This window comes from Choloepus didactylus, chromosome 2, assembly GCF_015220235.1.
Source record: "Choloepus didactylus isolate mChoDid1 chromosome 2, mChoDid1.pri, whole genome shotgun sequence".
NCBI lineage: Eukaryota > Metazoa > Chordata > Mammalia > Pilosa > Megalonychidae > Choloepus > Choloepus didactylus.
Window position 1 is genome coordinate 54,145,198 of NC_051308.1, and position 25,982 is coordinate 54,171,179.

Consider the following 25,982-nt stretch of genomic DNA (forward strand, 5'->3'; position numbering starts at 1 on the left):
ACTCAGTGGGTTGTGTGATGGCAGGAAACAGTATCTTTGGAAATGCTTGGGAATCTGGAAAGTGTTTTACAGACAGGCATTAAGAGCACTGTGGTCCACACACCTTAGTAATTTGCCCACGATCTGCAGAGACTGCTGCGGCTGGAACCCAGGTGTGTCAACTTCCCATTCAGGATTCACTGAGTGGATCATATTTCCCAGGAATCTGGGAGAGCTGGGCTATTCTGGCCAGCTCTGGGATGGCAGTAGGATAAGAAATGGTTAAATTCAGGAAATTCCATGTTTCTATAGAATGTTGGAAGGGACTTTCCCATGGCCACACCTGGTGGTTTCCTCTGTCAGCCCCACCCCTACCACAGTGATACTGAGCAGGAGCCAAGCCGAGAGATGCCTTATGTACAGATAGATAACACCTGTTGATAACAGCAGCAGCTAGAGGTGTTGCTGCTGAGTCCTACCCAAACGCGCTGTACTGCTTGCTCTCACAAGACCCGGAAAAATGCCCCGGAGAGCCTCATGACCTTCACCCAACATTCCCAGCTTTCCACCTCTGGCATGCGGTAGAAATGCACTTGCTTGACCCCTTTGTGGTTTGGTGGGGCCACGTGACTTCCTGACTAAAGCACCACCACCCCTCCCCCACTACCCACTACACTGTGATCCCGTAAAAACAGTGGCTGCTCCATCAGTCTCGGGCCTTCAGTGACTATCATGCAGTTTGATATAAGGGACATACAGTTTGGTGAGAAATCAACCTCTGTTGCTCTTAGCCATTGAGGTTTTGGGGTAGTTTGTTATTGCAACATAACTTAGCCCAACTCTAAACACCTACCCATTTCTCCCTGATGAACCTGCTCCATTCGTCACCAGTATCCCCTTTCCACTCTCCAGCAAGCCCAATCTCTTTCCCAGTGTCCTTAGCACCTTCAAATGCAATATATGTCCAGCACCTGCTATGAAGCATGCACTGGGTGGTCAGGACACAAAGATGAAGGAGGCTCAGGCATCCCACTTCAGTTTAGCCTAATGAAGGGACAGTTTCAGGACAGTATGGTGAGTGCTATGATGTTTATACTTCAGCAGATGGTGATTTTGTGAACCTGGAGGAGAGCGACAGCAAGAGATGGTGAACAAGGGTTGGCCAGAGGAGGGGATGCTTGAAGGTAAGGAATTCCAGGCAGTGGGAACAGGTAGAGGAGCAGAGGCATGAAAATACAGCGACTTGTTCACGGCCCCACACATGGTAGCTACAGAGAAGGGGGAGATGGAGGTGAGCTGGAGCCATGGATGTGGCGATGGATAAGGTTTCGTTGGCCATCCTCTGTGAGGTCACATCTTCCATGTGGAAAGATGAATGAATGCTTTGCCTGTGGTTTTGAGCTCCAGGCTCCAACTGGGCGGCATGGCCAATGTTTCATCTGGGCAGGTGGCCTTTTGAAGGGACAAGGAAGAGTCCGTAAGAGGCCTCACCATGTTTTCCTGAGTGGTTCTGAGGAGTCAGAAATAGAAGTGGCAATCCAAAGTTAGTACAAGGAGCAGAGGTGGGAAGAGGGCATCCTTGAATCTCATGTTTGCCTTCTCCAAAGTGAGGCTGTATCTCCAACAGGCAGGAGGTTCAACATTGTAGAAGCCTGGATTTGAGTCCTTAGTCTACCACTTACTGTGTGACCTTAAGCAAGTCAACCTTTCTGAATCTCAAGAGGACAATAACAAGACCCACCTTACAGGCTTTATATGAAGACAAAACAAGATGAAATGCCTGGCACCAGGCAGGCCCTGAATAAACATTAGTGCTGTTTCCTGCCCCTACATGGCCCAAGCCTGTTTTTCACAGCTGACTCACCTGCCCAGTACCTTAAAGGGAGAACATAGAAAGATTAGGGTGAGGGTGGGTTTGTGGAAGAGATTGGGGTGGGGGGACATTGCAGGGGCAGTGTCCTTGCTGGGCTCAGCCTCAAGTAGGAAGGGCTGAATGAAGAGATCGGAGCTCTGCTCCTCACCAGCCACCTGATTCAGGAGTCAGCTCTATTTAGCAGCTTTGTTGGGGGGCAGGGGTGGGGGGAGGCGGGAAGAGGAAGCCACACTGCAACCAAACCTGGAGCTGCTCCTCCCAAGCAGTGGAAGCAAAGAGCTGTAGGAGCAGCATCCAGGCCATTGAAGGAAATTGGCCCACATGCCACCATGTGCCAGCATTCCTAGTATGTAAGAAGTATCTCACTCATTCTTTTAACTCTTCAACCTCCTGCACACTGTTCCCTCCCACACTCTCAGTTAAAAATCTTGCCTTCAACTTCACAAGGAAAAAAAAAGCAATCAAACAGGATCTCCTGCTTTTTCTCACCCCCAAATCTGATGCCTGCCTTGCATCTGTACTTACACTCGCCTTCCCCCTCAAGACTGGAAGAGCTTCTCCTGGCCAAGGCTACTTCCTGCCGTGCATTTCTAAGGATGGGACCTTCTTTTTCTATCTATGCATTCTTCCTGAGAATCTCATGGTTTGAATACATCTATATTCTAATAGCTCCTAAATTTCTTTTCAGATATGATCTCTTCCTAAGAAAACTCCAGAAAGTCTAGTTGATATTTCTGTTTGAATGTCTAGTAGACACCTCAACTTTACCAAGCCAAGCAGAATTCTTGATTTCCTGCACTACTTCCTCTCATAATGGCCTTTTTTGAGCAACCCAGGCACTCACTACTTTACTACACTGTTTCATTTACATGGTAACATTTATTTTGCTTAATTTTTATCTGTCCTCTCTGATTAGAAAGAAAGCTCCATGACCCGTTTCTCCTATTCAATACTGTATGACAGTGCCTGGCAGAGAGAAAGTTTGTTGATTGACTGAATGAGTCTTTTGCTAACTCCTGCGTAAAAGGAAACCTCATGTATCTATGAATATAAACATTTGATTAGAAAATCTTAAAAGACCATTTCCTAAACTTGCACCAACCTGTTCTCCGTTTTTAGTTTCTACCTGGATGGAATGAGCCTATGTTTCAACTGTTTTCATCACCACTAGTTTCCATCAAACTACCATCAGAGTATGAGATGAATTAAGAGGATCCAAAAAGAATAGCCCCATCTTTGCCTTAGAATGCACTGGAAAGGTTCTCTGACATTCTGCTCACAGCATAAGAACTGACTGCATCTCACAGCTACTCTGGGGTGCTCCTGGCCCTCCCCTCTCAGCCACCTACACTTCAGGAGTAAGAACTCACCCATACTACAGGGTGCAGAGCAGCCTCAGCTCTGATGTGGCCAAGGCCAAGGGCCTGGCAAGAGAAGCTACACTCTCAAGATTAGCTATATCATTAAAACAGGGCAGGGAAAAGAGACAACAGGTTGGAAGGGCATGAGCTGAATGTAAGGTATACAAATCTCAGAGTTGACAAACCTAGGTGAAGGTTGTAAAGTGTCCAGTCTGGGGCTGGGGGGGTAGGATTTCTTGTAGTACTATTGGATGTGAGAGATCTGATCTATCCTCAGGGTTTTCTGGTATTAGAATAAGTGCACACATAAAAAAGCAGCTCTAGGATGCATTTTAAGTCGTCACCTTTGAATAAGTTCATCCTTGAACTTATCCGCTGCTAGAGTCAAAATCTAAAGAAGAAAAAGCATCTCCTTTGTGAGGTAATGGTGCCCAGCTGCCTGGTCAAGCAAGCACTGGCCTAACTGCAACTGTGAGAACATTTCGTGTACTTAAATAATCAGTGAATTATAATCAGTGAATTGATTGCATCTATGGCTGATTACATCTACAGTCAACTAAGGGGAGTGTCTTCAGCAGTAAGAGACATTTAATTCAATCAGCTGAAGGCTTTAAAAAGAGAAGCAATGACTTTAGAAGTTAGAAGAGAGACTTTTCATCTCTATTTCAGCCAGTCAGCCTCTCCTGGGGAATTCATGAAAAACCTTCATCGGAATTACCAGCTTGCAGCCTGCCCTATGGAATTTGGACTCATGCAGCCCCATAGTTGCATGAGACACTTTTCTAAAACCTCACATTCACAGATATCTCCTGTTGGTTCTGTTTCCCTGGAGAACCCTGACTAACACATCCTGTATCTCCTACTTTCACATGGTACTTGAGCAACTCACCACCAACAGCACAAGCATATTGGTCAGCTCTTCTCCCAGAGGAAGGGGCTGCCAGGGGTAGAATGACTAAGGGTTTTGGTTACGGAAGAAATAAAACCTTCAACCACCCTTGATTGTAGCTGACAAAGCTCCCAAGCAGCTCCTCAGGCCCCACTCCTCCAAGCAGATATCTGACTAGAGACAGAAATGAGAGTGGTCCTCACTGAAAATAGGGAAGGTTGAGCCTATGAGGGAAATGGTTCTCATGGCAACAGACTGCCCAATGGTGAGCTGGAAGAATTTCTACAGGACCTCTTAGGTTCCACACAGACTAAATTGAAATGCTGGAGGAAAAAATATCCACATTCTAAATGCAACTCTGCTGTGCCTGGTGAGGAAGGAGGTAGTAGGCTCCAGAGGTCACCTCGCTTCTCCTTCTGTTGCCAGGCAGGACTCATTCAGTGCAGAGAAATCAAAATCCCTCTTGGCAGCTGGATTCCTGGTTCAGAGATTTCAGGGAGTGGGGAAGAGACAGGAACTGCAGCATCGAAACCTAAAAATGTGTTTTATTTTGAAGTTGTGCTTTGGATTTTCCCCAATCCAACACCTGTTGAGTGAATCTTAGGTTCATACAAAGCATCTCCAAGCATACATACAATATTCCAGTTATCCACACTATTTTAAAGAATATACCATTTTACACAAACTTGACATACAAGTCAGACGCCACAACATTGCAATTCCCTGGAAGATATAATTTCTCTTCTGAATGTGAAATACGTACACACCAGTCCTTGCAGTGGTCTGCTCGTCCGGTTGGTCTGGCGTCACCTCTTCTCATCTCCTTGGGGAGAAACCAGGGCGCCCTGAGGAGATTGGCTGAGACCAGTGTTTCCAGTTTACAGGCTGCTGGCTGCAAATTCCTCTAGTTTTGAAAGTGGGTTGCTAGCAGCCCCATCCCACCTCTCTCCCCGAAAGACTGACCTTCAGAGTTCACCCCAGGTAAGGGATCCATGCCACAAGGGGCAGAGAGTGGAGCTCTTTGAAGCATTGTGCTGGTTTAGGCAAGCATATCTGAGGAAGACTGGTCTCCCTAGGCCCTGGGTGGCCAGCCCCTTTTGGCTTTATGGTGTAAAATCACAGTGTGTAATCTCAATTCCAGTTGATTGCAATGAGCTCTGCCGAGAAGGACTCTCTTCCTATGGGTTCCCAGTCCTCTCGACAGGACCAGCTCACAGGTGTCAAGAGCACCAGAGATGGGGAAGACAACTCGGCTGCCAGAGTTGGGAGCTAAAACTTGGCTTGGTAGGTGACCACTCACACACTGTTCAATTCATGACGCAAATCAGCAGATGGGCCCTGACCAAGGGGATGGCAAACACAAGTTCATGTGGAGGGTGAAACAGAAAGAAGGCAGGAAGCAACAGAATAGGCCTAAGTTTTGCCATTAAGAAAGGTTTGCTTTTACTTTCTTTAAGGGGAGCATGCTGGAGAGAAGAGGAAAAGTCCGGTATGGATACCAACTTTGATCAGTTGGATTAAAAGTAATGTACAGCGTAAAGGTTTTATTTTTGGCCAAGGAAACAGCTCCTTGGGTATGAAAGCCCCCTGCTGGTTCAGGACCTGGATAAGGCCAGGTAACAGATAAGAACAGGCCACTAAACAGAGAAACAAAATCCAAGAATCCAAAGGACTGTGTGGTGTCTCTCACAAGCTGACATTTTACTGAAGGAGTTATTTAATTCTCCCTCCTAGCTCTTGGAATGGTTTCCCTGGTGTTCCAGATTATCCTTTTAATCAGTGATTTCCCATACGAACCTCTTCTTTTCTTTCACATGGAAAAAGGAAAATCCTACCACTTTCCCTATCTCCAAATACCCACTTCAAAATGTTGATCCAAAAAGGATCTTCTAGGCCAAAGAAAAGATTTTCCTCCCAATGGCAACACACCATCTCTCCTGAACTATATGAAATTATAAGACTCACAGTGCCATTTTAAAACCAGGAAACATTGAGAAGAGGATTGAGCTTCAGCTTAACGCAAGGAGACATGTCTCCAGCCCTGGTACTCCTGGTATAGCGTGAAGCCACAGGAGAGACTAGTGGGCACCAGGTTTGGAGACACGATTGGAGCAGAGAGGAGTATCATTTTTGCCTTTTGGAGGAGAGTCAGAAAAAAGGCCAAAATATTCAGCAACCAAATTTTACTTTTTTTTTTTTTTTTTCAGATTCTGGTCTTAGGAAGACCTTAGAGTCTGCAGAGTCAAAACTCTCTGTTTCCCTTGTTTGAAAATATGAAAAATTACTTTTATGGGGCAGTGTCTCTACTGGACTAACTAGGGCTCTCCAAGCCCCCGTTGGCCCCTGAAGACAGACCTTGTATAATATCCAAACTAAGGGGTGAACTTAGAATAACGTTTTCATTTGGGAAAAATTTGGGGGTTAGCAAAGCTTAATTTATTTTTTTATAGGATAATGAATTTATGTGTTAAGTGCCCAAAAGTGTAGGAGGAAGAAGGATCCATGTCTTACCTTTTTCAAACCTGCCATAAATACAATAAAACTCTCTTAAGACTCTTTACCCTAAAAGGAACCAGCTATAAAATTGTCTTACAAAGGAAAATGTCTTAAATTGAAAATGGTCCATCAGAGACAAAGATAGGAACCCAAGAAATGTCTATACATTCAGAAAAACTTTAGAAGCTCCTTAATAAGACTGTGTTGTAGTTCTAGAGGATGGAGGAGAGCAAAAGCAAACACCAATGACCATTTCATACCAATAGAAAGAAGACAAAGTCCCCAACCCCAAACAGTTTACAGGATGGAGTCCCACCGTGCTAAATTTCATATTAGAGATTTCAAAGGCTGGCTGGCCCAGATAGAACAGGGATTGAAACGGAAACAGAGACCCCTGGTGGCTCCTGTGTGAACTGCCACAATAACTTACAAAGAGACTGGGCTAGGACCAGAAGAGTCTACACATGCCAGAGACTAGAAAAACCTACAACTGTGTGTGTGTGTGTGTGTGTGTGTGTGTGTGGTGTAAAATGAAGAATGGACTATGTATGATTCTCTATAATTAGTACCCAAAACGAGATGCCACTGAGAGGTGGAGGTCAGTAGCCAGCCATCTGGACAAGGTCTTCCTTGTGGTTTGGGGGGACTGAGTCTTGAATCCACATCCTGACTTGCCTTGCCAGATTTCACAGTGACTTGATAATGAAAAAATCTATCTCTGGCTAACCTAAGAACGGCATGTACTGAAGCTGGCTGGATTACGACACCTGGGGGAAGCAGAGGGCAGTGGGAAGGAAAAGGAAGGGCCATAACGAGGGCTTCATTCTCAAGGTTTTGGGTGATGGGAAGGCTAATTCCTGCGAGAACAACTTAGAATCTAATTTTCAACTGAAGTCCCCAAGCTAGTTAAATAGGAAGATTTTAATAACAGTCTTTAGTCCCTACAGTCCCCTTCTCTAAAACAATTAAATTATATCCATCAGACAGTACAAGACTTGTCAGTGGACTGTGGGGAAGCTGAAGAGTTGACACCAGGGCTAGTGGCATTTGTTTTGGGGAAGACGGTGGGCTTGGGTCGTGTGGCTGGCGGTTTGACCGGGGCAGCCATCTTGACAGATTTGACAGGCCGGAAGGCGCAGGCGATGTCCCCAGCAGTACTGGCGCTGCGCTGGAAGGTGGGCTCGGGGTCCTTGAGGAGCTGGGTGTGCAGGGGGCTGGAGGGCTCCGATGTGGGGGCCACGACTGGGGAGGTTTTGAGGGGCTCCAAGGTGTCCAGAACCACATCAGGGGTGTGCTTGACGCTGCTCTGCCGCTCCAGCTCCCGCAGCTCGTTCAGGGCAGAGTTCATAGTTGCCTCAATATCCTGCAAAACAGGAAAGATGAGGAGGTGAGGCAAATGTAGGGAGAAGTCCCCAACGATCCTGTCCCGTGACACAGGCGGAATCATGAAGAAGCAATTACAGGGAGGCATCCAGAGTATTTTACTTGGCCAAAGTCCCTGAACATGTAAATGCTCAGAAAGTTGGGAAAGGAGGACAGAGGGATTTTCATTGTCGTGAGATTTTTTTTTTTTTTCCTGTAGGAAGAGCAATAGAGATGGTTTTTAAAAAGACTCTTCAGGTTTGAGAGCTAGGTACTGAAATATTATGGGATGAAATGTCATATAATCCAGTGGGAAAGGGAAAGGGGGGTGGGGGCACACATGGAAAGAGTGGTCAAGAGTTGAATAGTGAGTATCTGGGAATTCAACACCCAATTCTTTATACCTTCATACATTTGAAATTGTAAATAATAAATAATTTTTTAAAATGTAGCAGAGATGAGGTATAATTTTTTGTTCTCTGAGACTTCAAGGCTAAAGGTTAAGAGGGTCAGTCCCTCCTCCCCACAGGCTGAGGAAAAGTTCAAGAGCCTTGTCCCTGAAGATTCATCAGGAGCCCTCCCTTCCCCCATCATGGGAGCATCCAACTGATGAAGCGATTTCCTTCTACCCATCACCATGGAGAGACCAAAGAGCGACCAGGAGGGGGAGCCAAAGCCCATAGAGGTGAACCATCTTCTGCAACACTCCAGGTCTTAGGGAGTGGCAGTCCCAGCTCAGGGGCTCAAGAGATAACCAAAAAACCTTCCTATGCAAGCAAACTGCCTCCCAGGGAGCTCTTCCAGCTCTCCCCCTTCCTCCCCACAAACTTGTGTCTGGTACCCCCATACCACCAGTGAACTCCTATCTTGGGATTAGGCTCACAGTGAAAGATTGTATGTTCCAAGCAAAGGGCCCCTGGTTAAGGCTTCTTTGTCCTAGAGAGCAAAACATGCTTTCTGTTGTCAGTGATTCAATTTCACTCATCCCCACAAAGTTCTCAGACCTTAAAAATGTCCAGAAGAAGTCCATCTCCCTCCTCATTCTTGCTCTGCAGCTAGAGTCTGTCCTAGTTGTGTACATATTCTCACTTTCACACTAACACCTGGCCAAAGAGGGAGCTGGGAGGATTCCCGTCATGCAAGGCAGGATGCAGCCAAGAGCTTCAGTAGAGGCACAGAAATAGAAGGCTAGCAAAGCAAGACATGTCAGGTGATTGCTAGGGACACCTTCCTTAAGCAGAGCACCACATTTAAGCCAGGAGAGACCATTCCCAGCCTCCGTCACCTTTTCGAAGATGGGGTGAGGAGAATCTCAACTGGGTTGAGACATAAGAGGGCAACAGTGAGCCCTGAGTTCCTACCTGTTCTAATGAAAATTATAGAGTTGGGAGAGACGTCGGAGTGAACTGCTTGAAGTGGCCCAGGTAGTCGGATTTTTAGAGGAGGGGTTGGATCTCTAACATTTCATGGAAAACAGAGAGTCATCAGTGTGGCACATACATGGAAAGAAGACCCTGTTATCAGGGAGCTCATCTTCGCTGCAGCTGGAGACTTGGGCTGGAAACTCTTCTGGAATCCAGCCTCCAGCAACAAAATATTTTTGGGCCTTCAAGACCAGACTGTTGATTGATCTCCTATATACCAGGGGCTGGACATTAGCCTCAGGAAATGGGATGACAGGGATGGGCAGAGTGATAGCAAAACATGGCCAGAACTACACCAGAGTCTCAACACTCAGGCAACTTCATAAAGTCTACCAGGGTCTCAAAACCCAAAACTAACTGAATGGACTCTGCTAATAGTTTAAAAGTTATAGCAGCTTTGCACATATTCACTGTATGAGCAAGAAGCTCGAAATTCTTTATTCTGTCCTTAGGTTTTCCTCGGGGAGAAAGGAATAGGTAAATTACTTGGAACGCAATCTTATCCATTCCAGACGTCCAAGAGTCCCTGAACTCAGTATACAATGTACAAAGTGCCACGCTGAGTCCGGTGACAATTACCATGGGCTGCGCTAAGTGGTGGTGACAAATGTAGACTCATTCTAGCTGTTTGTCCAGGAGCCCTCAGTTACCTGTGCTATGACCTCAGGGTCCATTGGCCGATGGTTATTGAAGCTTTTTGATCTTCCTGCTGTCACAGTCTTCCGGATCTGTGGACTGTCCAGACGATTCTTCAGGGATGAATGGCGACTGATGGAATTGAGGCTCCCATGCCCACTGATGGAACACTTATCTGGCCCTTCTTTGGGGAGACTCTGGCTCATGATGGGCTGGGAGGATGGGCGGCAGCCAGCCCCCACCCCCGGGGAGGAGGAGTCAGTTAGGGAGCTGCTTAGCCCATGGCCGTCGCTCCGAAATGTTTTCCGAATGCTCCCAGATTCTGGCCGCTTCCTTTGCCTTCAATCACAAACAGAAAGGGCAGTGTGATCAGGGAGCCTTGGCTCAGAGGAAGCAAGACAAGTGAGAGAAGGGCAGGCTGCTGGCACCCAGAGGCTTCTGGGAGAGGGATGCAGAGCATGTTTCTCTTCAGATTTGCCTTCTTTTGTTTTCTTCATGTCTCTATTCCCCTGCCACCCCCAATCTGGGCAAAGGAGAAATGGATACTTACTTGGCGGTTGTGGGTTTTGAGTTCTCAAGATGTAAGGTGCTGTCAGAAAAAATTTCTGGTTAAGTGAAAGTTTTTAATGGGAGACAGACTCATGGAAAGGCCCCCTCCATTGCCTGCTCCGAACAGAAACCCAAGGCCCCAGGCAGGGGAAGAATTCCCAACATCACCAAGGAAGGAGGGAGGGAATTGATGGTAAGAGGAGAGTCGACTTTTCCAAATTTTAGCATGTCTCTTGGGCCAACTAAAATGAGAATGTAATCATTTTGGGCTCTGGCAAGAGCCTATTGTTGCTTAGTCTACAGACATGGACCAGAATTATTTTTCGAGGGGCTGCAGTGCTGCAGAGTTAGGGCTACATTTGTGCATTTCTGTAGGGTACAAATACATCTACATGACTTCTAAGTCATCCAGCACTGGATTAAGCCCTGGCTCTGGGTCAATTTGCCTTAGACCACTTAAGGCTCTTATAGAAATGGCTTGGAGAATCCTAGTAAAATGGGCTTTGCCTGTGGCTGAAAAAGTTCATTTTCTCTTGGACTCAGATTTTAAAGAACATAATCTAAGAAGCAATGGAACTTCTGGTTTGGGATGGCAGCTGGGCTGCTCTGATCTTGAATCAAAGGAGATTTTGGGCTGAGTGGGAGTTGAGGATGAAAAAAGGGAAGGGGTGGGACTCAGAAGATAAGGAGCTAGTCCATGAGGCAGGGCCAGTGCTCTGTGCCAGTCCTGATCCCATTCACTGGTGAGGTCTTCCTCATTTTATATCCCTGGGGCCTGGTCGGGACTTGGCATGGAACAGCTGCTCAGTTAATCTGCCTTCTCAGCAATTTTAGTCTTGTGAGTCAGACATTCTTGAGTGGAAAAAGGATGTTCTCAGAGCCTTCTAAGCACAGGTGAAATGGCCTCCCTCCTCTGCAAAGTCTTCCTGGCACCACGAACTCCAGTCCTGGGCAGAACCGCTCACCCCTCTGCTGTTCTTTCAGAGCATCTAGGGCACCGCCTTTTAGTTTCCTCTACACATGGCATTTACCTGGCCAGACTGTGAGCTCTGAGACCAGGGACCAAGCCTCATTCATTTTTGAATAACCAGCTTTGGTGCTTGACAAAACAGTAGGTGCTCAATTACTGTGCGGAATTAAATTGAAATGCCACACCCTACTAACTCTTTGCTGGTTTCCTTTTTCCACTTGAGGATGGCTGACTCACCAGGCTAAAACTGCTGAGAAGGCAGATTTACAGAGTGGCTGCTATGTGCCAGGTTCTAGGCCCGGCACGTCTTTTATATCCTGGGGATATAAAGATGAGGAAGGCAGAGTTCCGGTTTTCAAGGAGCTCCTAGCCTGGTGGGAGATCCAAGCGCAGCATGACAGATGATCTAATCGAGGCACACAAAATCCTTTGGGAATATAGAATAAGGGCACCTAACTCAGTCCTGGGAAACTCAGGGGTGTCAGAAAGGCTTCCCCAAAGAGGCAAATCTTTGGACTGCATCTTGGAGGGGGAGGAGGAGTTGACCAGGTGAGCAGACAGCCTGTGTGAAGGCTCTGAGGTGAGAGACAACATGGTGCACTCAGGGAACTGAAGGTGCTTGGGAGGAGTGATATGGGATGGGGGAAGTAATGAAAGGAGAGTCCCTCCTAATGGCGAGACATGCCAAGGGCTGTCCTTCTCCCCCTTTACTTGCTGGTGTCTGAGTAAGCCACGGTGAAGAAGTTTGTCCTCCAAGAACTTGCATGAGAAGCCTGACACTATCAAGCAAGGAGTGAAAGTGAACCACCTTCATTTTCCCCAAACGTTCCTCTTTTGACCGTTCTATCCATTGCTCTCAGCAATTCCTTTGTACAAATGGCATCAGCTAGATGATGGCTTAAAAACATGCATCTAACTAATCTTCTAACTTTCCCTTCACCAACCCTGACTAGATTTCTGGGTTAACTATAGGCTTATGATGTTACAATTATAGGCTTATAATTAACATAGGCTTGTAAATAAAAAAAATGTGATTAACCCACAGTTACTTTTTACTAGCTTGGCCTCCCAGCTTGGCAGTGTGCTGGAAGGAAATAAATAAAATCCTCAGTCTTTTTTACTGGTCTGACTTAAATTATAAATACACTGAGTAAGTGAGCTGAGTAAGCTATTTCACTAACTCGGGGGTGAATGAGATGGAGAACAGCCACGTGTCCCAACCACTCCCCGGGCTTCCGCCTGATTGGAAAAAAGCCAAGAGATCTGGGCAACCTGGTGCAGTTTAAAAACAACAAGCATCTTTTATTCTCCTTCCAGTTTCAGTGTCCAGAGGCTATGGTTAACAGGTTTTCAATGTGCAAATCATTTCATTCCTCCAAAGCCAGAGGGGAATAAAAACTGTACATCATCTCCAATCCATATTCATCAGGAGTGCCCTGGGCGCGTCATCCTGCTGGCACTGAACCAAGTTTCAGGGTCTGGCAGGAAGAGGTCTGTAGGCTCTGGGATTTGGTGTCTGGTCCTTTGAGATGAGATTAGTTCTCCAATAACCTGCATGTCTCTAGGGAGGCAGCAGCACACAGGCGTGGAATCCCTCTAGACAGCCAGATTGGGTGTGAGTGGAGTTAAAAACCCTGGGATTTTGCTAACAGCCATAGTGAAAGCTGGGGGTCAGAGCTAAGAGCCTGCTGGACAGGAGTGGGAATCTGCAAACAGACCAATAGGGCAGGATAATACACAGGGCTAAAGCAACAGGAAAAAATGGGAAATTATTTCTATCGGCATGAAAGGGCAGACCAAAAGGGAGCTGGGGCTAGGCAATGAGGAAATAGCTCAGGGAAAAGCTTTCCCTGGCGGCAGAGTGGTCTCCCTTCCTCCACAGGAGTGACTGCAAGACAGGGGAAGAAACAGTTGCACAATATCTAAATAAACCTACCCGGGGTGACATCAGCCTAGTAGAAGTCACACAAGACTTTGGATCTTTGGACACACAGAGGCCAAGGGGGATATCAAAGGCTATTATTTGAGTAAGAATTGGAAACAAGAAAGCACCTCTGAGGAACTGTACAGAACCAAGTTGCATAAAGCGACCAAGGTTTTGGCCAAAGTTTCAGTCCTCAGATCGCAAGGAAGACCTGAGCTGACAGTGCAGACACATAGAGAAGAGCACCTTCTGCAGCATGAGGGCAGCCAGCTGAGGGCCTGGACCTGCCGATGAGACCTAAAGAAGCTTCCTCAGCCCCATCCACCTTGCAGTAGCAATGAACACATGCAAACTGTTAGGCTGGGGCAGCTGGGGCCCTGAGAGCAGCACAAGAATGGAGAGAGGGGTTAGGCTGAGGGTGAGGCTGGGTGTTGCAAGGCATTCAGGGGAGCAGAAAATGAAAAGCAGAGCTTACTTGTTGATGTTTGCAAGATAAATATCGGCTACATGACCCCCACTGGGACAGCTGGCCCCCGCTCTGGCTGTCACCTTTTCTTCAGGTGGCTCAGAAATGACCTCAATCTCAGACTTGGGGCTGGACCTCTCCACGACACCGTCCTCGCTGGGGGAGAAGGGGCAGCAGGCAGGGAGGAAGGAAAACAACAACAACACAAAAAGCAGTGTTACATCGGCAAGATGGCCCCCCAACACACACGCAACCCCGCACAGCTCTGAGGCAGCAGTGACACCTGGCTGGGCTAGCTCTGTGAGCAGAGGCAAGGAAACCTAAGAATTGTGGCAGGGTTGTTTAAATAAAAATAAATAATCTGTCTGAGTTCTGCGGGATCCTCAGCTCCTCAGGAAAGCCCAGCTAGGGGCCACCTGGATTCAAGGCATCTGCCTCTACCCCAGGCTGCTTTCTGGGGGTGGTTGTGTTGGGACCACCTCCTGGAGGAGAAGGTGGCAAGTCCGGGTTGCGGTTTATCTGCTGAGGTCCTGAGCACTGCCAGGTAAGGACAGTCAGCTCTGCAGTGGCTCTGGAGATGCCGGAGTTGAGGCAGGACCCCACCACACTCTGTCGTAGCACATCTTGCCCTGCTTAGAGCTTCCAAGCTGGTCCCAGGTCTCTCCACTGCTCTCCTCGCCCCTCTGGCTACTGATGACAAAGAGAGCCCCTTCTCCCCCACAATTCATCTTCTCTCAATCCTGTAGTGAAGTCATAATGCTAAATTTGGGAGGATCCTGTCCACGCACAGATCGCCACCAGGTTTGCGAGATGTTATCAACAGAGGATATTCCCGCAGAACGAGTTGGGGAGAGGCTGGGAAGGTGCAGACTCATTCAGCATATCAACCTTTAAAAAATAATATTAAGGGAAGGACTAAAAACACTGACAGCATGGTATCCAAGGGAAGGGAGTCGGGGCAGAGGCAGGGCGAGGGGCAAGGAGGCAGGCTTGGGTTGGGCCACAGAGGAAAAGCCTTCCTGCCTAGGAGATATCGTTTCAAAGGGTGGGAACCAACCGCTAGCCCGTCTGAGGAATCTCTCTGGGATCAGTTCTCTGACATCCTTTTCCTTCCTCTCCCCCATCTTTCCACAAATCAACCTCATCTTGGTTAAATGAAACAAACTAGGTCATTTCCATAAGGCTGCTTAAATTAGATATCACCTAGAAAAGTAACTCATCATTTTAATTTGCAAGTGGAAAAGTGCCAGGTTGGGGTAAGCATGGTTGTTAAAAAAAAAAAAAAAAGAAAAGAAAAGCAAACATGATTTTCCAACCTGATCTTTCCAGAAAGGGGATGCAGGTGGTCAAATAACAACTCATTACCACTCATCAGGTTAAAATGTGGATGAGTGCTGGCTGGCAGGTTTCTAAAACAACCGGATTAGGGAGTGGTTTGCAGGGAGAATAGAGGGCGGAGATAAAAAGGAAATTCTCCATTGAGTCTGGGGACCTTTGAGGGAACTGTGTTGGGCCTCACCCCTGTGGGCTGGTCTCCCGCACATCCTATCCCTCTAGCAATGAGGTCTCACTCCCACAGTGCAGCCCCACAGGAGCCAAGGGCCCAACGTACGTGTCTTGGACCACGATGTACTGGTGGGGGATGAGTCCATCAATGCCATTGTGCCGACCTTCCCACCAGTCGTCGGAAGCCCGCTGGTAGAGCAGCAGGGATGCCCCCTTCTTGAAGGACAGCTCTCGGGCTGTCCGGCCCACGTAGTCAAACTTGGCAATGGCCTCGATGGGCTCACACTCTGAGAGGGTGGAAACGAAGGTAACACATGTTGGGAGCTGAAGACTCAGGAAACTGGGTGGAAAAGCCTAATGAGCTAAACTTACAGTGGTGGGAAAATGGCCTAGTGTGAGGAATAAGCCACAGATGATCTAAAAAGCAGATAATTCCCACATCGATGGTGCTATTACCCTGCAAGCACTTGTCTCCTCATCCTTGCATCCACCTGGAACACCCTTCTCTCATCACCCTGATGAAACAAACCAAGACCTAACTTAACACCACCTACCTTCTATAGGAACTTCTCTGGTGTTTCCATGGCTCTTCAAACCTATACTGACCCCATGCCCTACTGTTTTTTTTCCCTACTATACTATACTATAAAGAAAAGCATGGTTCTTTTCTGGTTATAAAACAATCCTATTAATTATAGTAAATTTATCATATTGCATTTTACATAATTTATTTACGTGTCCATTTCCCCTAGTGGAATATGAGTTTTTAGTCTCTACAAAGAGAAAATATCTTGTTCAATCAACTTTCCAAGGGAGCAAAATACAGAAATATATTTTGTGACCAATATATCAGAAAATGTGCATGAAAGTGATTTGAAAAACTAAAAGGGCTTTACAAAGGCAATGTGTCTTCACTTTTGTGTGGGCTTCTGTCTCCTTATCTGTAAGATGAGGGTAATAACAGTGCCTATTTCATGAAATTGTTAGAAGGAAGTGATTAATTACAATTGGTAAAAGTGCTTAGAACAGTGCCTGGCCCAAAATAAGAGCTGGGTAAGCATTCGTCATTGTAATGGTCATTATCCTTATTGTTATCTGTTCTAGGATGGAGGGAGAGATCATGGGGTGAAAAGAAGGCCCCCAGAAACTTGGAACCTGAGGTTAAAGTCAGATATTCTGGGTAGCAGAAGGAAGGCTGCTTAAAAATCAGTGTGCCCATGCAGCCCTGATTGGTAGGTCTGTTCCTGAATCAGCAGGGCTGGAGATTTCACCATAAGAGGAAGACCAGAGAAGTAGAAAAAATTCAGCTTTTGAGGTCCATCTAAATATCCCAGTGTCAATTCTGTACACCCTTAGGCATGCCACTTGATCTTGCTGAATCCCAATTTTCTCAACTATAAAACAGCAGCCATATCTCTTTCACTAGCGATTTTGATTAAGAGATAATGCATATAAAGCCCCTAGAAGTGCTGGACACCAGGTAGGCACTAACCAAATACTAATTTCCATAGTTTCTCTACTCCTCTTCATAAAATGTGGTAGATTATCATACTGATCCTTCTGACATCAGGAACTCAGTATGCCGTCCTAATTTTTTTCTCCTTTCAAAGCTGGCCTAGGATTACAGAATTCACAGCAAGGCAGGGGGCAGGGAAAGCTCCATACTGTGCCATTTCACTCTCGTGCCCAGAAAATTCTGAGGCCCCTAGTCAGCTGCTGAGACTTCCAGTGCCCCAGTGATCCAGAAATAGAGGTGGAAAACAGTTGGAAGGAGGAGAAAATATGCTGCTGGACAGATCCTAATAAATCATGGGTGCTGCAGAGGGGCTTGCAGATGACAGCTGAGCATGCCACCTCTTGATGCACCCTAACCATGCTGCCCAGCACTTGCATAGCTGTACTTTGGAAAGGGTCAGTTTATCTAGTCAGCAGGCGTGAAAGCATGTGGCTTCTGCCTCCTGATGACCACTCCCCTCTGGTTTGCTTCTGTCGGGTTCTTGGCACCCTGATTCTCTATTCCCCAGGCTTACGTTAGTGTTTTTCAATGAGTTCTCCTCTGCTTTGGTCTCAGCTAGACTGGCAGGAGTCTGGGCTGTGACAGGGCACTGGACATCATGCTGAACTCAGGTTAGATAAGGATCTGGGAGGTAGACAAGGGGCAGGAAAGTGGGGCAAGAAGATGAAGGGCTAGCTCATCATCTCTGGTTTAATACAGGGACCATTCTCAAACTATTAGAAAAAGTGGGTTGTCTCTCGAAGGAAAGCAAGACATGAAGGTGAGAGGTTATTGAGCTCCCTGCCTGTCCTCAGGGGACTGCTGGGCAGGAAGGCTCATCAGGTATGTACGATATATTATCACTTCCTTCTGCTTCACCCCTGGTGGCCCCAGTGACCAGGAAGCAGGGCTTCCTACCATCATCACTCGTATGGTGCTCTGTGGTCACATCCTGGGTGGAGTCTTCAGCTGAGGTAGTCTCTCCGTGAGGGCTATCACTGCAAAAGAAGCAAGAGTGACCGGAACATCAGCTTTTGCTTATAAAACCCGTATCTTCCCTTTCTCACAGCCTCCTTGGAGCCAGGGCAAGGAATCCATCTCATGGTCTCCATATCCTAAGAGCATACAACAGACAAATACTTATAAATGAAATATAAGGCACCTTAGACTTTCTGGTCTAGTTCCTGACACAAAAACTACTTGAGGCTACTTGGGGTTCAGAGTCCACCTTGAGACAGAGGGAACCTCTTTAGAATTTACAGAGTAAATTATTTAGAGAATGTAGAACAACTCAACTCCGCAAGGGCTGAATCTTTGCGTGAATTACCCAGGTCTCTTGGGTCTCAAGAAGGGTGCACGTGGAAGGGAAATACCATGTGCTTTAGAATCAGAAACAAGTGGATCCCAACATTAGCCCTGACACTTTGTAGCCAGGTGACCCCAGGCAAGTGACTTAACCTCTTTAAGCCTCAGCTACCTAATTATAAATTGAGGATAATGATTTATATACCCCAGAGAGTTGTGTGAAGATTCAATGAAATCATTAGTAAAGAGTTTAGCATAGAGGGGGAGATTAATAAGTGGTACTCCCTTTCCTCCTTCTTCCTCATCTTCCTTGATGCCTCTAGGTTGCTTTTTGGGTTAGTCTCTGAATGCAAGAGAAAGTGAGGGGTGAGTTACAGGAGTAGGTGAGAAACAAGAGCAGGGAATGGAAGTGGGGTCAAGTTCCTGAAAAAATAAAATTCATGGAGTCTAAAAACATCCAGGGCAGAGAATTGAGAATAGCCTAGGAAGTTATTAGGAGAATGGTTTCAACTCCACTGTCCTAGCTCATGGGCTTCGGATTACATGGGGATGGACAACAGTTCTTCCTTCCTGAGAAGTAGAGAAAGACCCTGCTCATTTCTGAAGTTTCCTCCTCTGGTAGTAGGTAGCAACAAGCAAGCCTTTCCAGGTAGCCCTATGGAACCCATCCTCTGCCCTGCCCCGCAGCCCTACAGCTCCACCCCCACCCCCACCCCCACCAGGGTACGGGTGTGACACCCCTAGGAAGTTCCTTACAGGCCAACTGACCAGTTCAGAAATTACCCCATGTGAAGCAAGTGAGTTCCAGGTAGGGTCCCATATTCCAGAGAACATTCTGGGAGAACTCTGCCAGGGATTCCTTTTTGTCAAAGAATATGGGCACAATTTCTCACTGCTTTCTGTTTGGTTATATTCTGGAACTCCTCAGGGCCCCAGGGGTGCACAGGCAAGGGTTTGCTTTTCCCATGGCTCCAAGTTCATTTATGTGGCTCTCCATAAGGCAGCAGTTTTCAAACTTCTGCAAGCATCAGAATACCCTGGAGGGCTTAATTAAAAACAGATTGCCCCACTCCCAGAGTTTCTGACTCAGCAAGTCTGGGTGGAGCCCGAGAATCTGCATTTCCAACAAGCTCTTGTGATACAGGCTGGTGCAGGGACCCCATTTTGAAAATGACTACTCTAAGGTAAAGGCAACGTGATGCCTAAAATTCTCTGCTTCTCCCATTCCTCATTCCCACTCCCAGCACTTCCCCCCAGGCACACCAACACTTGAGCTCCCAGAAGCTCTCCATGCCACAAAGTGGGCATTCCTATAAACTGGGCTCCTGGTTCGGGAAGGTTTCAGGCCTGGTAAGCCTGGTGGTGAAATGGGGTTTGCCTTTCCATTGCTGCAGGAAGGCCAAGCTGCTTGGTGCTCCCCTCTCCCTAGATGTTTTGGTTTGGATCCCTTTTTGCCACCACTCCCTCATGGCCTTCACTGTCTTAGCTCACTTCACTGGCACTTCTGTTGCTTCCCAAAGAAGGAAGAAGAGAAGATGGGGGCCTTCAGATTAGATCCAGTGGTCAGCCAGTCCCTTTCACCCCCAGGTCACTGACTCTTGATCCTTGGGTGTTCCTAGCCTGAGGCCCAGGCACCTAGTCTGTGGTTGTAACATTCCCGAGACAATCTTGAGATTCTTCCAGAGGCAGCTAATAAATGTCTGATGCACAACAAACATAGTGGGTTGGAGAGAACACCTTGGAGAAGACCAGACGAAGATGCCCACCCCTCATGCCCCTCTGGGTCACCCCCTGTCCACTAGGCTAGGACTGGGCAAGCAGCACTGTGGGGTCTCTGCATCCTGGGGAGAAGCCCAGAGTCTGCAGTGGTTTGTATTTGAGAAGTTAGGGTTGACTTTTCTGCCTTCTAAAGAGAAAGGTAAAGCAGGAATCGGCAACACTATTCCAAAGCTTTTGAATATCTAATCCCTTGTGCAAGGGGGAAAACCAACTCTCCAAGCCACATGCACAGAACAGTTCCCTGGAGCTCCCCAGCCAGGACAGGCTGAGATCTGAGCTGACCACCAACCTCCCCAGTTACCACCGACCATCTGTCAGTGACAGCAAGCTTTTTCTTCAAGCTAGCATGTCTACATTTCTCCAACTCTGAGCAGATGCTGGGTCTGCAGTACAGCAGAGAAGAGTAAATCCAGGGATGTCACTGATATTACTATATTCACAGACACACGAATATCACTTTTTTCACTCCTTGGGCAGAAGGTTCCCTCTGTGGCGGTCAAGGAGAAGTGTGGGCCAATTGGCCCCTAATTAAGCAAACAACCTCCTCTGTCCTCCCCCACCTCAGTCAATAGCACTGGGACTGGCTGAATTGGTTCCAGATGTTGAGTTCCAACAGAATCCAATTTGAGCTGGCTTATGCTTTCAGCTCAGGCTGAAACACTATTTAGAGGAAAAGGGGGTGGGGGAGGAGGAGGAGAAGTAAGGGATGTTAGGGAGTAACTGAGAGGCAATTGTCTTTGTGTTTAGTGGGAAAATTACACTAAAAGTGGTATCCTGGAGGCAGTGTGGGGTAATGGACAGCACCTTTTACCAAGAAACAGGAATCCCCATTACAGGAGTGGCTGATAAGATGATGTCACTGGCTTCTCTGAGTTGCAGTGAAATGGAAATAGTTATTTGTTATTTGCCTAATGGAGGGTTCTAGCAAAGACGTGCTCTAAGGATTTCTTTTGGATCTTTGTTTCCAGGCTATGGTCATCAGAACCCTTGCCCCACATGAGACAGTCCTGCTTCAGGGTGGGACTATGCCTAATTCACAAAAAAATGGGGCTTACTCTTTTCCTCTTCACAGCTTTTTGAAATCATTCTAAACTATCATCTTACAAACTCATCGTCAGGAAACTGTGCCTCATATCTAAACTCTTCCCAATGAGAACAAACATTCCCTGGGAACAAGGACTGTTTCCTCACAGCACAGAGATCAGCCCATAGTAGAAGGAAGAGAGACACTGTTCACTGATAAATAGCAGTTCCCTATATACAACTTAATAGAATTTCCTTTCCTGGAGATTATTACTATGACTATTATTGTTGTCATAATTTTTTAAAATAGCAGTTACCATTCGGAACTCAAAAAAATGCAGGTGGTATGAAGTGGCGCTTGCTCTATAGGTTGGGTCCAGGTGGGGGTCTGCCTGTACCATCCCCAGATCCTGGCAGCCTGAGGAGCCTCTGAACGGGAGGCTGAGAGGGTCTGAGTGTTTCCCTTTGGTTTTCGCTTGGCCATCTGGCCATGCCAGTGTGTGTGGGTGACTCCCTCCCCTTCTCCAGCCCTGAGCCCCCCTACCAGTAATCTTCCATGCTTCCTCCTCTGCTGTAGACGGGGCCCTCCAGCTCCCTGGGGTTCGGGAAGATGTTCTCATGCTGGATGATGATGGTTTTGATCAGCTCATTCACGTGGGCTTGACAGGACACCTGGTCGTGGCCCTCAGGCACTGACATCAGCGAGGGCCCGAAGCAGATGGCAAGGTTGTAGGGGTCCATCATGTTCTCTTCACTGAACTGTGATAAACTGGAGGAGAAGGGAAAGGGGGCAAGCTGGAGAGCACTCGCATGAATGCCCGGAAAACAATCACAGGAAGCACTGCCAAGAGCAAAAGCAGAAGGTCTACAAATAGCCACCTGCCTTCCCAGGCATCAGAGCCCTTCCAGAAAGTGGAGCTAGGGAGAAAAGAATGACCAGGATGGCCATTCAGGAGCCAAGGAAAGGCAGAATGGGGACTCCTAGCTCACCCATCCTGATTAGGAAGGAGCAGAGCTGACTCCTGCAGCTACGATCCCTCCCCTCTCTCCAGCAACCCTTTTGAATCTCACTTACCACCTCATTACACACCCCCACCCTGGACCTTACATCAAATCCACTCTACCTTGAGGACGCACCACTCTGCTCTCACAGACCAACCACTAAGCTGACAAAGCAGTTGAGGACCCTCAGGCTGCCTTGGTAATTATATGGTCAGAAGGCACAGGCATTATGTATTCTGTACCTTCTTCCATAACAAAATAATCAAATTACTAGGGACGGTCCATTCCAGGCTCTATACTTATTGGAACATTTTAACCAACTGATTAGTTGCATCCCATCAAGCCAGTGTGAATTTCTTTCTAAAACAGCTAACACAATTGTATTTCATTTTCATATCCTCCTCTATTTTTACATTCAGGATTTATTCAGGAGAAATTCAATGTGCTGTTCATCTTCTGCTCAGGCTTCCTCTGGATGAAGACTAACTTCATTATTGGGTAGTTACTTATTCTGGGAACTTCCCCCTCTCAGCCCAAAGATGTTCCAGCCATGCCTGCAACCTGGCCAAGGACCCAAACCCTTCCATGAGCCACTGTGCCTACTGAATCCCTCTTGGTTCCTGCCTGTCCAGGCACTGAGGGCTGGGCAAGCTCTAGATATACTCCACCCCCCACCCCCTAGTCTGCAGCACTGTCAGCTCTGCTGAGGTGTTCTACCTCCTTCACCTGCATCAGCAAGAAGTCCTGAGCACCTGATTCTCACAGATCCTGAGAAGAAACCAAAGCCCTCTGAAACTCAGCTGCCTTCATCTGAGTAGCTGTTCTTCAGAACCGTGCAGTTTATTTCTAGTAAACTCCAAACTCAGACTTAAACTGCTTAGTTGGTCTCTCTAATTCAGCAGTTCTCTCCTCCACTGGAGATTCTGATACGTACCCCACTCCCTTTAGAGAATCACTACAGGAAATGGCAAGTGGTACAAGGGATGTGAACAATAGTCACAGGGAAAAAGGGTTGAGAATCCCAGTTCTATAGGACCTAGAAGCAAATGCAGGAGAGGCCACCTCTGGGTGAGCTTACAGATCTCAGTGGCTGGATGGCTTCACAGGATTTAATTAAGGATTTAATTTTACAATCTTCCTCTGGCTCCTGAGGTAAAAGAGGGCAGAGACTTTTTTTAAAGGCCGGGGGAAGTTTCCAGGTCTACTCTGTGGTCAAATTAAAACTGGAGCAAGAGAGAGGAGATCATTACCTTGGTAACCTTGGCAGGGACAACTGAGGCATGAGGTGCCACAGGCTACAGCAGGAGTTACTCTTAGGCTGGCCAATTCCTGGTGTCACGGAGGGACATGAATGGAGGAAGGTCCTGTTCTTTTAGAGTAACATGACAATGTGTTGGTGACATGGAAGAAAACCAGTAGCTTCTGGGAAGCCTGGTAGTCAAAGGGAAACACACTATAGCTCTGAGAGTCCCAAGGCAAAGCTCTGGGAAAGATGAGAAATTTTACCAAGCCCAATAGGGCACAGGGATTGTTCTATTCGTGGTAGTTATGGTGGCCGGGGCTTGAGGAGGACACATCTCCATGGCCTGTGGTCTATGGGTCCACGTCCATTTCCTTACTCCCATCAAAATATAGATCAGTATCTTTCTCTCTCTCCCCATCTTCAGTGGGAACAACTAAGTTTAGGGGCTAAAGCAGTGGTTCTTAACTATTTGGGGAACAGTTTCCTTCAAAAGTTTCACAAAAACTGGGGATTCTCTCCCCAGAAAAATTCATGAAGGTGCACACAATTTTGTATAACATGTTCAGGTGTTAATAATCCTTAAAGACCCTGAGGGTTGCACCCAGTATGAGACCTTCAACACTGGATTTTTATTTCTAAAGAAAAGTCAAAAATGTATACTCTGGTTCTGGCTCCCTTAAGTTGTTGGGTTTTCTTTTTTTTGGTGTCAACTTATAAACATGTGGTCTCCTCTAAGAGTTACAGTCTCAGTTCTCAACATTAGTGAATCCTCCTAAACGACTTGAACTCATTTTTTGTGCTCAGCATGGTGGTTTGGAACACAGGCTTTTTTTTTTTTTTTTTTTGGAGTAAGACAATTAGGACTAGGGTGGGAAACTTGTTTTTCATTATGTACTTCTCTGAACTAGAAAATTTTTAATGATTTTTGCACTGGTCTCATTGATTCAATTAAAAAAGAAAAAAAACCCAAAACATCTCAAGCATTTTGGAGTCAAACAGATCTGGTTTTGAGTCCTTGCTCCATTGCTCACTAGGTCCATCCTACTTTCTTCATTGTACAATAGAGGCATAATTGTACCTCCTTTATGGGTCTGCTGTGAATATTCAATGAGACAATATGTACAAAGCACTTAACACAGTGCTGGGACATAGGTGGTGTTTCAAAATATTTTCTGTAATTATAATATTCTGATTGCTTCTTGTATAGGAGCCTTGATTCTAGCACCCAGTAGTAACTAATGTACAGGAGTCCATTACCCATCTTCTTCCTCCCACAGGCATATCTGGCAAGCTGAGGTCTCTAGGTCCCTGGAACCTTAAATCTGCAGGGAGAGTACTAAACTTTGGAAAGACTGCTTTAAACACACGTTTCACTTAAAAACTTTCAACTTCACAGGCCCCAGGAGTTTGATATGGCAACAACCAACAGACTAGGGGCAACATATTATCCATCAGGGTTGCTTTTAGGTTTGAAAGTGATGAGGAGAAATTGTATAATTTCACCATGATCCCAGGCAAAACCTAGGGATGAGAATCCATCAGGCCTTAGATGCTACAACTTCCCTCTACAAATCGACGAAAGAAATTGCTCTCCATGAGACAAGAAGTGAAAAGATATCTGGCTGATTCTTTAGGATGATCCTTCAAAGGCATTTCCTATATCCTCTTGCCCATAATACCACCTTCCTGTTCCCTCCATGCTCCCCACACCTGTTAACTATCCCGCCTGTGCCCTTAATGTTCTACCTTTCTTCTTGTGCAGTAAATTCCATCCTTTTTTACCACCTCAATAACATCACTACAGTAATTGTCCTTGAGCTCTCCTTCATCATCAGTTTTTCTTCTCTACTGGATCATTCCCACTAGCATACAAACATGCAGTAATACCTCCCATGCTTAAGAAAAAGTTCCTTTTAACCTTTCAACCTCATCCAGTTACTGTCCCATTTCTCTGCAAAAGAGTTGTCTGGACACCTGTTGTCTGTTTCTTCTCCACCCCTTCTTTCCTGAACCTACAGCATCAGGATTTTGTCCCTTCTATGCTACAAAAACAGCATTCATCAAGGTCACCAATGATATCTGTGCTGCTCAGTTGAGTCTCAGTCTTTTTCTTAGTTGATCAGTCAGTGCATTTAACTCAGTTACCACATCCTCCTTGAAACACCTTCTCCATGTGGCTTCTGGGACATGAGCTTTCTTGTTGTCCTCCTATATCACTACCTACTATCACCTGATTCAGTACAGCCTCCTCTCACCATTGTATGTTAAAGAACAAAGCCTTATGCCCACCCCTGGCACTTTCCAACATGCCTAACCTGCTTTCTTTTCCTCTTCAATACTTATGCTCTGATATATTGTGTGCACTTATCTATTTTGTTTGTCTTCTCCAAGTAGGATGTAAATTCCATGGAGGCATGACCTTGACCATTTGGTGCATTATTATACAGGCAGCACCTCAAACAGGGCCTGGCACATGGTAGATACTTAATAAATATGTGGTAAATAAATGAGTAAATAAATTTGTGAGCATCTGTAAGTCTTCAAGACAACACAGGTGCATTTCTACTTGTCCATCTGCATATAGAAGCCAAAACACTCCTTATGAAAGTCAGAAGAGCAGCCCAGACAGAATCTTTCCAAGCCAGGAGGCATTTAGAGATTGGTAAGATTTAGAAGAAGACTCCCCTTTCTGGAGAGCAG

The 25,982-nt window shown here is 46.5% G+C and overlaps 1 protein-coding gene across 7 annotated transcripts in view; it reads right to left on the minus strand.

Annotated features, from left to right (window-relative positions):
• Nucleotides 1-4,629: 4,629 nt before the first annotated feature.
• SRGAP2 (SLIT-ROBO Rho GTPase activating protein 2) overlaps nucleotides 4,630-25,982 on the minus strand; it is a 254,584-nt gene continuing 233,231 nt past the window's right edge. For 2 of the 7 annotated variants that reach the window (XM_037824878.1, XM_037824877.1), the window contains exons 18-24: nucleotides 21,582-21,806; nucleotides 17,849-17,928; nucleotides 15,542-15,722; nucleotides 13,939-14,085; nucleotides 10,571-10,609; nucleotides 10,035-10,359; nucleotides 4,630-7,961 (exon numbers count right to left, since the gene is read on the minus strand). In XM_037824878.1, the coding sequence (XP_037680806.1) occupies nucleotides 7,578-7,961; nucleotides 10,035-10,359; nucleotides 10,571-10,609; nucleotides 13,939-14,085; nucleotides 15,542-15,722; nucleotides 17,849-17,928; nucleotides 21,582-21,806 (1,381 nt within the window). In that variant the 3' untranslated portion in view covers nucleotides 4,630-7,577. Of the gene's footprint in view, nucleotides 7,962-10,034; nucleotides 10,360-10,570; nucleotides 10,610-12,815; nucleotides 13,136-13,938; nucleotides 14,818-15,541; nucleotides 15,723-17,848; nucleotides 17,929-21,581; nucleotides 21,807-25,982 lie in introns of those variants that run through there. The other 5 variants (XM_037824880.1, XM_037824879.1, XM_037824882.1 and 2 more) reach the window with 4 other exon arrangements.